The 15,347-nt window shown below is 42.5% G+C and overlaps 1 protein-coding gene across 1 annotated transcript in view; it reads right to left on the bottom strand.

Moving 5' to 3' along the window:
- Positions 1-15,347, bottom strand: part of f2 (coagulation factor II (thrombin)) — a 95,840-nt gene that overhangs the window by 59,335 nt on the left and 21,158 nt on the right. Inside the window, exons 3-5 of the mRNA XM_073049156.1 lie at positions 6,489-6,513; positions 5,786-5,845; positions 832-937 (exon numbers count right to left, since the gene is read on the bottom strand). Of these exons, the coding sequence (XP_072905257.1) occupies positions 832-937; positions 5,786-5,845; positions 6,489-6,513 (191 nt within the window). The remainder of the gene's footprint in view (positions 1-831; positions 938-5,785; positions 5,846-6,488; positions 6,514-15,347) is intronic.

Below are 15,347 nucleotides of genomic sequence, written 5' to 3'. Positions count from 1 at the left end.
CAATCAGAGAATGGAAAAACAGTTAAAAGGCCAAACTGAAAACCCTTTTATAATTCATAACTATAAAGATGAATTAAAGACATAAATAGAAATAAATGGATATGATTAATTAGAGTCGTGGTTGAAAAGTGCCAACCGTTGGGAATGAAATCTCCCATTTTTGGAAGAGATATCAATACAGAAAAGAACTGGGATAGTTCTGGTGTTAAAGGAAGTAGAGAGAATGCAGCATGAGCTCAGAAAATCAAATACGGTTTTGGTGGAGCAAAGAAATAGTTAGGTGCAGGAGACATTGTAAGCTCCAGAGTAGCAGTAATACAGGGAAAAGTATAAATTAAGAAATTGGAATGCATGTAGTATGGATAGTATAATAATCGTACTGCACTTCAAAAAACATAAAGACCAGACTAACTAAATTAACGCCGATAGTAGGCAAGATGAATTCACGAACTGGAAATGAGATATTTTCTAGATCAGCATATTGTGAAGCAGTGGGAAACAGACTGTTTTAGCCAGTGTTGTACAATCAAAAATAGTTGATGAGCTTTGGAGCAAAAAATAATGAAGATGCCAGAAATCTGAAACGAAAGGAAATGGCAGAAGCACTCAGAAGGTGAGAAAGCTGCAGTCCAGTAAGGATCCTAAAAGAAGCATTGTCAATAGCCAGTACAGTCTATGACATTCCGCCAGTTTCAAAGCCATTGATATCAACTGCTTATACAATTACCTGTGATAAACGGGAATTAACACACTCAAGCTGTCATAACAAAATAAAGCACGCAAGGACTTTCAATTACTTCATAATCGATGGAAGCTGTCTCAGTCACTCACTCTGCTTTGTGTGGGAAGTTCCTTGACCAGCTCTGACACTGCCTCCCAGAAACTGTCATTGAAATATTGCCCTTGTAACTTGGGCCACCTTCTTCATAGCACTGTCCTGAAAAAGGAACAAATAAATTCAATTACATTGCATTTTGTTTCTTTTTCATTTGGATACATATCTGCTGTCCAGGGGTTTCAGATGATCAAAGAGTCTAGTTCAGCTGTCGGGAGATGGGTCCATGAACCAGGAACTGTGCTATCTATGTACATATAGTAATAATTATTAAGGCATCCAGTACTGTTTGCAATGATCAGCAACTGCTAAATTACTAAAAGGAAACAGCAGATAAAACCAGAACAAAGGGTAAATTTAAGATGTTGGAAATGAACAACTTAACTGTTTTAGGTGGGTCAATATACCACCTAACCCCAAAAATATTGCAGAAAAAAGGTTTTATGATCGTTTATTGTACTATTCGATGTGGAGAGCAACATATCAAAAGTTGGATGATTTTGACACACGAGAAAGTTTCGAAATATGACATCAAAAAACAAGATGGCCACCAGCAGAAAAACATCAGAAATCTGACTGATAACCACCAAATTGCAAGTTTTTTTAAACCTAATGTTTTAATGAATTAATTCTCTTTTCACCAATGTTTTTCAAATAGTAGTAGTTCCTAGAATGAAAGTTGCATTTGTACTGACGTCATGATGTCATCAATGACGTAATCAAGGGACAACTCTGGTATAAAGTACTGATGTCATGGCATATAAAATGCAACTTTATGGCTTCTCAGATGCAGTCTTGTTCGTTATCCTCTTCTTTCACTGTCTCATTTGCCATATTGTCACAGTTGCCATCTTGGCAATGCCCACATGCACTGGTGCATTCCAGCCCATGCATTCTGCAGGTACACTTTAGCATATTGCACCCTCCCAAACCCTCCCAAAGCAGTGAATCATCTGAATAAGTACCTCTGGAGCAGGCCTTTTGTTTGTCATCACTAGAATGAGTTTTTTTCCCTTTCTACCCTCCATCCCCACTCAGACAGCTCCATTTCATCACGACAGCCCATCCACTCCACAACCTGGTAGTAAGTCTGCAGGGAGTGAAATTTACAGGCCGAGGTGGTTGGTGGCAGTCTTTCAGGTGCGACAGAAGTCTTAGCTCTCGCAACTTTCTTGCAGAGTGTATTGTATCTGATAGATGCCAAGGAGTTGTTCTGATTTCCATTGAACAACACCACCATTTCCCTACAGTTACTGTTTTCCACAACATCCTGACTTTGCTTTGGTGAACAGAATGCTCTCGAACAGTCTCTGATTCCCTTTTCTTTCTTAATAATTCTTTTCCGATCCCAAATACTCTGGACATTGAGTAGCATCCAGTAAAGGCATGGAGAAACTATAGATCATTACAAGCTGCTCTCCGAGTGTTTGCTTAAGGACTTTGATATTATAGGCATTTGATTTTGCTTTGTCCGAGCGGAAAAACAGTTCAGTGCAGTTGGTTACCTATACATGGTAGAGCAAGAGTGCGAGGAGATCTGTGTCTTCTCCATCGAGGCTGGTCGATTTGAAAGCAGACATTGTGACGGCTGCTTTTGCGATCTCAATGTCGGCATCTCCTTCAGCTGGAATCACTTTGCAGCGTCTTCATCGCAAACGTTCCATGATGAGCTGGATAATTACCTGCTTGTTTGCCTCATTTGACAAGAAGTCCTCCTTTTTCCCAACAAATTTTGTCGCCCCTGTAATATTCACCTTGTTTGCATTCTAATTTCTACATCAATGCTGATGAGTATAGTCCTTTCTGCTGGGCCCAACCCCATAACCATCAAACACTACAGTGGCTCTGGCATAGTGTTTGACAGTGAATGAAGTGTAGTCATCTACAATTGAACTGTAGGTGCACCCCTCTGCCCATTTTAAGCAGAGCAGAAGTGATCCCCCATCTAGTACATAGTGATCTATCACTGGAACCGTCTGTGTGACAGCATTGTCCGATTTGGAGGTGACATAGTTCTTTATCACATCTGCCAGCTGTGGCTTATCCGGCTGGTGCAAGATGTTCTTTGCTTCAAACAAAAACATCGGATTTGGACAGAGATCATAGTTCATCACTTTGTCTAGCCAAAGATCACCTGTCTGTGACACAACTAGGAACCGCTGGAATAACAACGCTTGATCTATGGTACGGTCTTCAGCAACTTTGACTGCCCTGCTCGATGCTAGTGTTTTGAGCTTCGAACTCCTTTTGTGCGAATACGAGAAAACAGAGTGTCCGTCCATCTTCCTACCTATGTCATTTCCTATTGCGAACAGGTCACGTACAATGACATCCTCATTTACATAAACCCCTGTGATGATGTTCTGCAATGATTTATCGTCCGAAAATGGCTTGGAACAGTCCAGTTTTGCTGCGACTTTTTCAAGGTCAGCCTCATCTCCACTCACTCTGGAGGTGGACAACTCCTTATGTTGTTCACCTATTGTGTAACTATTCGCGGTCAGTTCTTGCACGGCAAGGTTGTAAGAGGATAACACAGTGGAAGACATAGTCCAAACTGCTCTCTGGTGCTCTGACATCCCACTTCCTCGCACTAGGCCCCCTTGGCTTTTTAGTGAGCGCATTAGTGTCTGTTCTATCACAAGATCAGAGCCAAGGCCAGCCCAGTACTGACTGCTGCGTCTGATTGCATGGAGCCCAGGCTGGAGCTTCTGATGAACCTCAGGGTTGTCATCCTCCAATGCTTCATCTTCTAGAGATAGAGACGAGCCAACTTCAGATAATTCGGATGGCCAGCGACCACGAATATCGGCAAGCAAGCTGAGACTGGACTGAGATGCATCCCCCATGACCCCATTCGATCAGCCGCAGCAAGTGCCCTAGCAATCCCTACCACGTGCTGGTAGTTGACCCACAGAATGCTGGTTTTGGAGGCTCTTGCCAGTTCATGCGTTTTGAGAGTTACAGTTTTGTCAATCCTGCAAATGCAATCTGATTTCAACAACGTCTCTAAGTCACTTGCGTCAGTCTCCATCAGTGTGTACAGTCTCTCAAGTTCCTCCACTGGGTCTTGAAAACCAGGGTCATCATCTATGATTTTATTAAACAATCTGACGTGTAAGACTGATGCACCATCAATAACTCTCGGAGACGTGAGGTGAGATATAGGCTTTTATTGGCTGGAAGAAAGAACAAGCAGCAATTGATCACCACACTGCATCCTGGAGACTGTGGGAGGAGCAGTGCCTCCAATTGCCTTTATACCGGGGTCAGTGGGAGGAGCCACAGGAGCAGTTAGCGGGGGGGGGGGGGGGGGCGTGTCCAGGCAGGTATATGTAGTTCACCACAAAGACACTGACCCACCAGTACGTGCCCACGAAACGCTCGTTGCATTGCCTTTCCGCTCATCGTGTGTACAACGGCATTTTCATCGTACACTGTCTCCAGGATCTCCTTAAGTCCACTGCCATCCATCAAAGTTCTGATGGCACCCAACAAATTCGTGAAGGTATGGAAGCTCCCGAGCAATCATACCTCATTCCTGATCGGGCTACCATCTGGAACAGCATTCGCTGTCTCAGAAGCCTTCCAAAACAGCGGTTGATCGGAGGTAATGATAGCCGGCATGTTGTGTCTTGACTCAAGTTTGCATAGCTAATCTACAGTGCACAAGATACAGGTTTTGTCCCCTGGATTCATGCCGACCATTGGGAGAAACAATACCGAGGATTGCCCTGGACGCTCACACTCCTTGTGCAGTAAATGCATCATGCCTTGCCCGCCAGGTGTACTCTGGTGGAAACGAGAGGACATTTCCCAGAAAACGTCAACTGCGCAGTCACCGGCGGACGAGAATGGGAAGGGACGTCATGAAATAATAGTTCATAGTTCTGGCGATAAAACACACCCTGCGAGTATTCCCATTCACATTTTATACCACAATTGTGGCACTACCACTGTTAAAAACAGTGAAATATAGCAAAATAAGACAAATATGGGTCCACACATGGGGAAATCTGCAGATGCTGGAAATTCAAACAACAACACACACAAAATGCTGGTGGAACACAGCAGGCCAGGCAGCATCTATAGGGAGAAGCACTGTCGACGTTTCGGGCCGAGACTCTTCGTCAGGACTCAGGGTCTCGGCCTGAAACGTCGACAGTGCTTCTCCCTATAGATGCTGCCTAGCCTGCTGTGTTCCACCAGCATTTTGCAAATATGGGTCCGATTCTTTTCATTTGCGGCCATTTCTTTAATGCCAGATTTTTTTTTACTTTCCTGTGCTCCTTTTCTGTCCAACTTTTGATATGTTGTTCAGTATGTCTGAAAGTACAAGAAATGACCATAAAATGGTTTTTTTTGCAATTTTTTTTGGGTAGTGGTATTTTGGTGCATTATTTTGCCTTTAGTGTTCTACATTTGGTTAAATGTGGCTCATCTCCAGCATCCTTCAATTCAAATGGAAGATCATCACTTGAAACATTAGCCTTGCTTCTCTCCCTACATATGGTGCTTAATATTTCCTGCTTGTATTTACAGATTTCCACTACTCAATTTGCACCTCAATTAACATAAACCAAAGGTGGAGCACACGTGCCTCAGAATAAAAGAAAATCCGCTGATGCTGGAATTCCAACCCTTCATCAGGACATTTTCTGATGTTTGTAATACTACTACTATGAAGTCTCTTCGAAGGATGCCTACCCTAAGAAGTTTAAATCTTCCAGTCCTGATGGAGGGTCTCGGCCAAAAAAATCCACTTCCATAGCTGCTGAGTTCCTCCAGCATTTTGTACGTGGTGCCTCAGAATAGACGTGGAGAGAATTATAGCAACAGGAGATTTACAACTACTTTAGGATTAATGTTTTTTTATCACGATGTGAAAAGTCCGAAGCTCTGTGTTAAGCAAGCAAATGAGTGGGGTGGGTGGGGAGTTTGGATGCTTACCATTCAGACAATCTCTCAGGTACGGTGGAGGGGTATTGTCTGCTTTCTCTTTAGTACAAGCTGAAAGCAAAGCATACAATAATATTACAATCAAATTGAGAGTACTGGAAATGGGGGAATATGACTCAGTCCATTTGGATGAATAACCCAAAAATTACTTAAATAACACACTATGGCTAGCGGCAAATTTTAACTTATTTTTCAAAATCTAGTAGTGGTAGAAAATGTCATGAAACTGTTGGATTGACATGAAAACAAACAGGTTCACTCATTTGCATTAGTGAAGGAAACCTGGTGTCTGCTTCATGTGCAGGCACCGACATGATTTAATCTTTCCATAAGAGGTTACTGAGTAAATGACTTGTTTATATTCAATTGTGAAGTGAAAAGATGCCTCTCATCCCACCACCTACAATAGCTTAGGAAGGCCAGCTCTTCTGAACAATAAACATTCACTTTTCCACCAATGGCTACATTTGAGACTTGTTTTTAAGTTACGTATATCGAAGTCCACAATCCCCTATCAAAGACTTCCCAAAGTCAAAACTGCTCTTTCTATGTATTTTCATCATAGCAACCGAGAGGGGTGGATGTATCAGATTGACATGCAGGGAGCAGGGGGCAGGGGGAGGGAGAGGGCAATCTGTGAGGCACGATCAGAAAACTATGCACAGTTTGTAAGAGACAGAAAAAAGTTTCTTACCATTATAACGTCCCCAAAACTCAACCTGAAGAAGAAAAGAAAATTGTTAGAACACTGCTTGCTGCGAAAGACAACAGAATTATGTATCTTTTCTTCTCCTTACTTCTTGATTGGAGGGAAGGACCCTGTTATTCCCAATCTAGCCATAATTCACCATCGGGAATGTTCAAACTATAAGACCATAAGACATAGGAGCAGAATTCGGCCATTCAGCCCATCGAGTCTGCTCCACCATTCCATCATGGCTGGTTCATTATAGTCCATTCTCCTGGCTTCTCGCCGTAACCATTGATGCCCTGACTAATCAAGGACCTAATAACCTCTGCTTTACAAATACCCAGTTAACCCATGCCTTCCTGTTGATGGTACTCAATGCTTCCAGCGTCAATGTATTGTGTGAAAGCAGATACAATACGCTTTTGCCATTCAGTGTACCAAAGTAGCGAACAATAACCGAAGCAGTCAAATCATTGATCCACCGTAACTCAGGTTAAGATGAGAAAGCTTCACATCCAATGATGCCTCATGTAATGAGGTTTTAATCTTGGCTTTAGTGCCCACGGAGCCTTTACAGTAGCGAGTCACTCTGAGCCATGTCTGCACCACTCTTGATAGTCTTGCCAGCACCCAAGGAGTTAATTACCAACCCTTTCCAACTAAGTTCAGGAAAGCAAAGAAAACCTGCATAATTGAAAAAATGCAGGGGCCAAACTGAGCAGCTCTGATCAACAGGTGCAGATAATTGCTTCTCGCTGCAGGCAAAATACCGGCTGGGCGCAAAAATTCTAATGAAGATGATTACTCCGTGCAGTCACCACTAACTGAAGTGCAGTCTAACTTCACCAGACTGATATCAGGAATGAGGGGTTCATTTTGAGGGGAGAACTTGTGTAAGGCTTTAACAATGAAGTTTGGAAGAATGAGAGATTAACTCAATGGACGTACAGGATTTTGAGATAAATTAAGAAGGTAGATACCAATAGGCTGCTTAAGGGAGGAGCCTAGAACCCAGGCTCACTGTGTCAGGATAACGACTCAGACTTTTATGAGTAAGATAGCTAAATCACTGGAGTGATCATCCATAATCTAGACTAACAATCTCAATTCCCAGGTTCAAATCCCACTATGGCAGCTCAGGATAAGATGAAAATAAATGGAAAAAATAGATAGTAAAGTAGCATTAGTAAATAATCATCAGTTTTATTAATGTCCTTCAAATGATGAAATATGTGCGCTTACTTTGCCTGGCCTATATGTGTCTTGTAACCTGAGACTTACCGATCATTAGATGCTCCCTGAATTGCCCAAGTAAGACATGGTCATGTTGGTGTGGAGCAGTGATTCTCAACCTTTTTTTGGTCACAGCCCCTTAGGAGCTCTTCTCAGGTTCCAGGGCCCCCCTTTCAATTTCTTGGATTGTAATGAACTGACCAGTCCCTCTTCAATGTCCCATTTTCAGTCAGTGGCTCCCTTCAAATGTGCCAGGTCCCCCAAGGGGGCCATATGCCCCCTCCCCCCCATTGAGAATGGCTGGTGTAGAGTATAAGAATAAGATTGGACAGATCATGCTATATCCTAGAGACAGGTGTACTTACCAGAATCATACCTTATAAGTAATGTGTCATATTCCTCCGTCACAGTACCTGGGACTGACCTGACACACTGGTGGAGGAATGGGGGACAGAATGGAGATGGAGCAAGTAACCCTGTATATAGGCATCCGTCAGTCTCGTTAGACCATGGATTTGTGCCTTGGAAGGTTTCCAGGGTGCAGGCCTGGGCAGAGTTGTATGGGAGACCGGCAGTTGCCCAAGCTGCAAGCCTTCCCCTCTCCATGTCACCGATGTTGTCCAAGGGAAGGGCACTTGGCACCGGTGCCGTCGCAGAGCAATGTGTGGTTAAGTGTCTTGCTCAAGGACACAACGCGCTGCCTCAGCTGAGGCTCCCACCAGTGACCTTCAGATCACTAGACCGATGCCTTATCCACTAGGCCACGTGCAAACATAAGTAACCCTGTAAGTTCTTAATATTAACTCCTGATTGTATGAGGTGTCATGTCATCAGGTTCCTACCCACAGTCTGTCGCTCCCCCTCAGCTGAGTGATCAGTACTGCTCCATGTTGTAAATAGCAAGGACACGGGTTGTGAGGATATCAATATCCATCGCCAAGAATCATGGCCTGTAGCATCATTGCTAACTGAATCCTAGGTCTGTGTTAGGAAATAAACCGAGAAGAGGGATAAAACTGTTCAACGATTTCTTCACCCAATATTTATATTTAGCAGAGGTGACCACCGCACAGTCTTTATGGAAAGAATGTTCTGTCCTCGTATTGAGGACGGCTTCCATTGCTGTGTGGTATTACAAATACACTAAATTAGATGGATTCAGACTGCCCTGGCAGACAAAACGGGATATTCAACCAGAATGCTGAGCCTGCAGTCACAATTAGGCCAGCTTTGATAAGGGAAGCAAGTTTTCTTCCCTGAAGGAAAATACTAAAGAAGAATTTTGACAGCAACCCAGTGGTGTTCTAATTACTGTTAAAGGCTTTTTATTATTTTTGTACTAAATAATGATTTAATTGCTCAAATTTAAATTCTCCAGATATCATGGTGTTTTTCAAACTATCATCGTCCCGGAGTTCTGTCTGCTAATTTAATAGTTTACCCTCATTACTACTGTTCCCAGGAGATCAAGAGAAATTTGTTTTTGGTAGAGTATTGTAAATCTTTGAAATTCTTTGCTTCACAAAGCTGTGACATTGAGCATAATCAGAGTTGAAATCAATTAGTTTTTGAACATGAAGAAAATTACAGATTTTAAGATTGGTCAGAAAAGTAAATGAAGTAATGGATCAAATATGATTTTATTGAATGGTTCAAGGCCAATATGACCTACTGCTTTTAACTCTTAAATTATTAACTATGTTGTTTATTAGCCTATCATCTTAGAATCATGTCAATATCGTGAGAGGCACACATTAATTAAAGCTGGTCTGTATTAGTTAAAACCTGCCAGCCAACACCTCAAATGGGAGAATGCACAATCACTGTAACAAGTGGAGACACACTTTTAGAGTAGAGGCTGATTCTGGAGGTATTCAAAAATAGCATAACAAGGGAGATCAAGGTTCTCAGTATTTTCTGATGCAACATCAGAGGTTCTCATGAAACAGCTGCAAAGTAAGAGGGTTATTCTTAATCCCTAGGGAGCAGGAACTATTCAGAAGTGCATTCCAGTGGTGCGAAGGACACAGGCAACAGATCAGCTTTGCACGCTGATGTCACAAACTGGCCACGCTGTCTTCTCCATCGGGGCGAGCTGTGTAAGTCCTGTGTGCACTATATCTCTCACTCATGCAGCCACACCTGTGACTTGTGTGCAATGGCTCTGATTTAGTGCATGTAATCATGCCGAAATATCTGTGGTAGATGTGTATCATGAAAATAGGCCTCTCCTACACATGTTTTATAGGCTCCTCTTGATCTGGTGTTGCCATAATTTGATTCCATGGGAGATAGGTACTCTTGTTCCATCTCACCAACTGAACTTTTACCTATGAGAGATGAGAGTTAGAAAGGTTCCATCTGACGGCTCATCAAAGCCAAGGTCTCCTCGTCATCCTCAACACTTCCATCAGCAGTTACAATATAATCGTTTCTCCCCTCCTTAAAACCTAAGACAACATATGAAGGCAGAGCACCTCCATCACTCCAGAAGACTCCTCTGAGGAGATGATGTGGCTAAACTGCTGATACGACAGATAGAAGTCACAGTTGATATTTAATTTTTTCTTCTGCAAATTTTACTTTCACCAGGTCACCAGCCATCATTCTACTGCTGAGTGGATGACGGAGCCAGTGATAAGTTTCATTTTGCTTTGTGGCCTTAATGAGGTAGAATGGTAGTCATTTCCAATTGGCTTGGTGTTGCTTTGGAAACTGAGCGGGGCATTTCTGGGCTTTGTCAGAGACACAAAACAAATGAGGAAACTGGATCAAATTGTCCCAGGAGTAACCATTGTTTGGCATTCCTGGAAAATGAGTCTTTGCACATGGCACCAAGCTTAGACCATGCCATGGCAGGCCCCACACTTATTTTTAATCCTTTAGGTGTTGTACAAGAGTACTGACTTTCTATCCACCAATCACCCTCCCACTCCAGCTGATTCAAGACTCCTAACCCCCATACGACTACAAATCCTTTCACTATCTGATCTCATCATTCCTCTCATTTGACTGGTTCTCCGCCCTTCAATCTTCATCTTAATCCGGAGAATTGTAGTTCTGCAAATCCCACATAACAGGTATGGTTTGCAGTATTGAGCATGGAGCGTTGGTGAAATGATAGAAAACTGAGTAGGGATAAATGGTCTTCATTTTCAGGTTTAAGCTGTAACAGGTAGGATCACTCCAAGAATTAATTTGTTTTTAAGACTTAGCCATTTATATTAGTGATTTAGTAAATTGGATTTTAACTGTTGACTACTGTAATACAAAGATAAGTTGGAAAGTAAACAGTGAGGAGAACACCGAGAGACTGCAGAGACAAATGGGTTAAGTCAATGGGTTAAAAGTGGGAGATAAGTTTAATTAGAGAAACATGGCACTAGGGCCTCAGCTATTTATCATTTACATTCAATATTACATGAGATGGGGAAAGGATTAAAATTTGCTGGTAACACAGTGTGACTATAAATTGTGAGGCTATGAAGGGAAAACATAGGGAGAGCAGTATTAGTTCAAGGAGCAATCCCAGCTGTGACGAGCACACACAAAATGCAGTTGGTCAGGATCTTACGTCACAAGCTTTATCCGATGTTGTCATATGGACTGAACAGAAGAACTGCAAAGGGGCAACTGCACGATTTGTATGCATTACAGGCCTCTCTACAACGCAAGGAAAATTGAAGAGCAAATTGAGGGCAGCACAATACATCTGCTGTGTCACAACCCCACTAAACTTGAGTTTGACCTCTGAATCCGTCGATTGGAAGCTCAGTTGCCTTTCCACATTTGGAAGATGTGTAGGTTGGGTAAATTAGGGGCAATTTACAATGGCCAATTAATATGTAAGCAAAGGGTAAAATCTTGGGGACTGGTGGGTGTGGGGGGGGGAGTTTATGGGAATGTGGAAAGGATAAACTGGGATTCATGTAAGCAGTTGCTTGATGGCCAGTGTAGACTCAGTTTGCAGAAAGGCCAGTTTTGGTGTGTAAACCTGTATGCAAATCTCTGTTCACTCTCATAAACAAGGGCGGAGAGAGTACAGACTGTCAATGAGTCTAATATTAACTGAGATGCATACAGTGAACAATATATATGTAAGGCACAGACTTTCTAAACAAGTCAAGAATAGATTTTTAGCTACTAGGCAACAAGGCCTGAAATAAGGTGGGGTCGAGTTAGAAGTTGCAATTCTGGATTCATTTTTGGGGATGTGGCTAAGCAGGTGAAGAGGTACAAAAGGGAGAATACATTTGTGGTAGCTGTTATATTTTGCAACTCTAGAAACTAAATGGGAAAAAACCACAGGAGCCGGGGATAACTTCAGTGCGCAATTTAGTGAGACGTGCACGTATGACGTAGTGACATAATACTGTACGCTATTCACATATTTTTACGTATAACCCATAATGAATTATGTAAACAACAAAGAATGCTTAATCAAACAATGTAGATTATTTACAATATTATTGAAACATTAAATACACAACACTCCTCTCTGCGTTGCTGTAAACTCCAACTCAATATTGAATGCATCTCAACTTACATACAGTATATAAAATTAAACCATATAATTATGGGGGTGGGGTGGAGATGTGTCTCTACCAAAGGAGGTGTAAGGTACTCCTTCCTTCTGCTATCCTGCAGGTCACCTTTGGGCAACGTGTAGTACCTGCTTAGCTCCCCGATCAGTGTCACGTAAAGCCATGGGAGCAGATGGAGGACAGTCGTATGAGCAGCTGGTGCATATAACCATATAACAATTACAGCACAGAAACAGGCCATCTCGGCCCTTCTAGTCCATTTTGAACGCTTACTCTCACCTAGATCCACTGACCGGCACTCAGCCCATAACCCTCCATTCCTTTCCTGTCCATATACCTATCCAATTTTGCTTTAAATGACCATACCGAACCTGCCTCTACCACTTCTACTGGAAGCTCATTCCACACAGCTACCACTCTCTGAGTAAAGAAATTCCCCCTCATGTTACCCTTAAACATTTCCCCCTATGTCTCAACTCATATGCTCTTGTTTGAATCTCCCCTACTCTCAATGGAAAAAGCCTATCCATGTCAACTCTATCCATCCCCCTCATAATTTTAAATACCTCTATCAAGTCCCCCCTCAACCTTCTACGCTCCAAAGAATAAAGACCTAACTTGTTCAATCTTTCCCTGTAACTTAGGTGCTGAAACCCAGGTAACATTCTAGTAAATCTTCCCTGTACTCTCTCTATTTTGTTGACATCTTCTATAATTCAGTGACCAGAACTGTACACAATACTCCAAATTTGGCCTCACCAATGCCTTGTACAATTTTAACATTACATCCCAACTCCTATACTCAATGCTCTGATTTATAAAGGCCAACATACCAAAAGCTTTCTTCACCATCCTATCCACATGAGATTCTGCCTTCAGGGAACTATGCACCATTATTCCTAGATCACTCTGTTCTACTGCATTCTTCAATGCCCTACCATTTACCATGTATGTCCTATTTGGATTATTCCTACCAAAATGTAGCACTTCACACTTATCAGCATGAAAATCCATCTGCCATCACTCAGCCCACTCTTCTAACTGGCCTAAATCTCACTGCAAACTTTGAAAACCTACTTCATTATCCACAATGCCACCTACCTTAGGTATCATCTGCATACTTAATTTTTAAAAATATTTTTAATTCAATTTTTAAGATAATTACATGGAATGAATAGAATAATAGAAAAATATGATATATCAGCCCTCCCCCTCCCCTTAACCCTTCCCCCCTTAACATCCCTATCTAGATAGAGATAGATCTGCATGCTTACTAATCCAATTTACCACCCCATCATCCAGATCACTAATGTATATGACAAACAACATTGGACCCAGTACAGATCCCTGAGGCACACCACTAGTCACCATCCTCTAATCTGACAAATAGTTATCCACCACTACTCTCTTGCATCTCCCATCCAGCCACTGTTGAATCCATTTTACTACTTCAATATTAATACCAAACGATTGAACCTTCCTAACTAACCTTCCGTGCAGAACCTTGTCAAAGGCCTTACTGAAGTCCATATAGACAACATCCACTGCTTTACCCTCGTCAACTTTCCTCATAACCTCTTCAAAAAATTCAATAAGATTTGTCAAACATGACCTTCCATGCACAAATCCATGTTGACTGTTCCTAATCAGACCCTGTCTATCCAGATAATTATATATACCATCTCTAAGAATATTTTCCATTAATTTACCCACCACTGACGTCAAACTGACAGGCCTATAATTGCTAGGTTTACTCTTAGAACCCTTTTTAAACAATGGAACCACATGAGCAATACGCTAATCCTCCGGCACCATCCCCGTTTCTAATGACATTTGAAATATTTCTGTCAGAGCCCCTGCTATTTCTACACTAACCTCCCTCAAGGTCCTAGGGAATATCCTGTCAGAACCCGAGATAGTTTCCATAACTTCCCTACTTGTTTCCCTTACCTTACACAATTCAATATCTTTCTCCTTAGTGAATACCGAAGAAAAGAAATTGTTCAAAATCTCCTCCATCTCTTTTGGCTCCACACAGCCGACTTGCATATCACAAGTCCTGGTTATGTGACCACTGACACCAGGCAGACAATCTCTGAAGAGTATTGATAATGGCTGGGATTACCCGTCTTGTAAAGATAATGCCCAGAAGAAAGCAATGGCAAACTGCTTATGTAGAGACATTTGCCAAGAACAGTTGTGGTCACAGAAAGACCACGATCATCTACATCATATGACGCTGCTCACAAAACTCAACGCGTTTGTCTTTAAGTGCTGGGTGCTTGGACTCAAGGTACCGAAGCAGTTTTGAGGGCTTCATTGCCTCGTTAGACAGCCTCTGGGCCCGAACTCCATCCTCCTGCCCGCCCGCTGCCAGACGCCTTGGCCAGTTGCGGTTGGTCGTGGGTTGGGTGAGAGGACAAGGTCAGGGCCGGTGGTCCCTGTACCGGGGGGGGGCAGCGGCCGCAGTCGCAACCCAGAAACAATCTCTCAACAAGTATTTGTGTTTTTCTTTTTCTTCTTTTTTTGGGATCTACTGGGAAAGTCTCAAAGATCGACGGGTTGGCGACCACTTCTGTGGAGGATGCTTTACTCTTGTGGGATAACGTCCTTCCTGACAAGGGGAGTCACACTACAGGAGAGTTTTGTGGCTGTGAAACGATCTGGGGTTCTGGCACCTCCTCTGTGGTGGTTGTAGGAGTTGAGTCTGGAACTGCAGGACACCTTTGTTCTTTAACAACAGAGTCTGCTTTCCCCAACTGATCAATGTACCATCTCCAGTTGACATCAGACATAATCCATATTGTTTAGGAGAGCAGTCCAGTTCTATCCTTAATCTTTCCAAGTGTTCACTTTTGATCACCTTTGTAGTTCCTCGCTAGGACTGCTTGTCCAGGAGTGAAACATCCAACCACCTTGTTTGTCCTGTACAATCCTTCTGAGATTGGGTTTGAGGAGATTCAAGCACAAGCACAAGGGATGGCCCAGGAGCAGCATAGCTGGTGAGTTGTTGGTTAAGGAGTGTGCTACACTGTGATATGTTAAGATCAGATCGGTGGGCTTCTGATTCTGTGTCAATGTAGTG

This window comes from Hemitrygon akajei, chromosome 6 (assembly GCF_048418815.1).
Source record: "Hemitrygon akajei chromosome 6, sHemAka1.3, whole genome shotgun sequence".
NCBI lineage: Eukaryota > Metazoa > Chordata > Chondrichthyes > Myliobatiformes > Dasyatidae > Hemitrygon > Hemitrygon akajei.
This window is presented reverse-complemented; position numbering and strand designations above follow the sequence as displayed.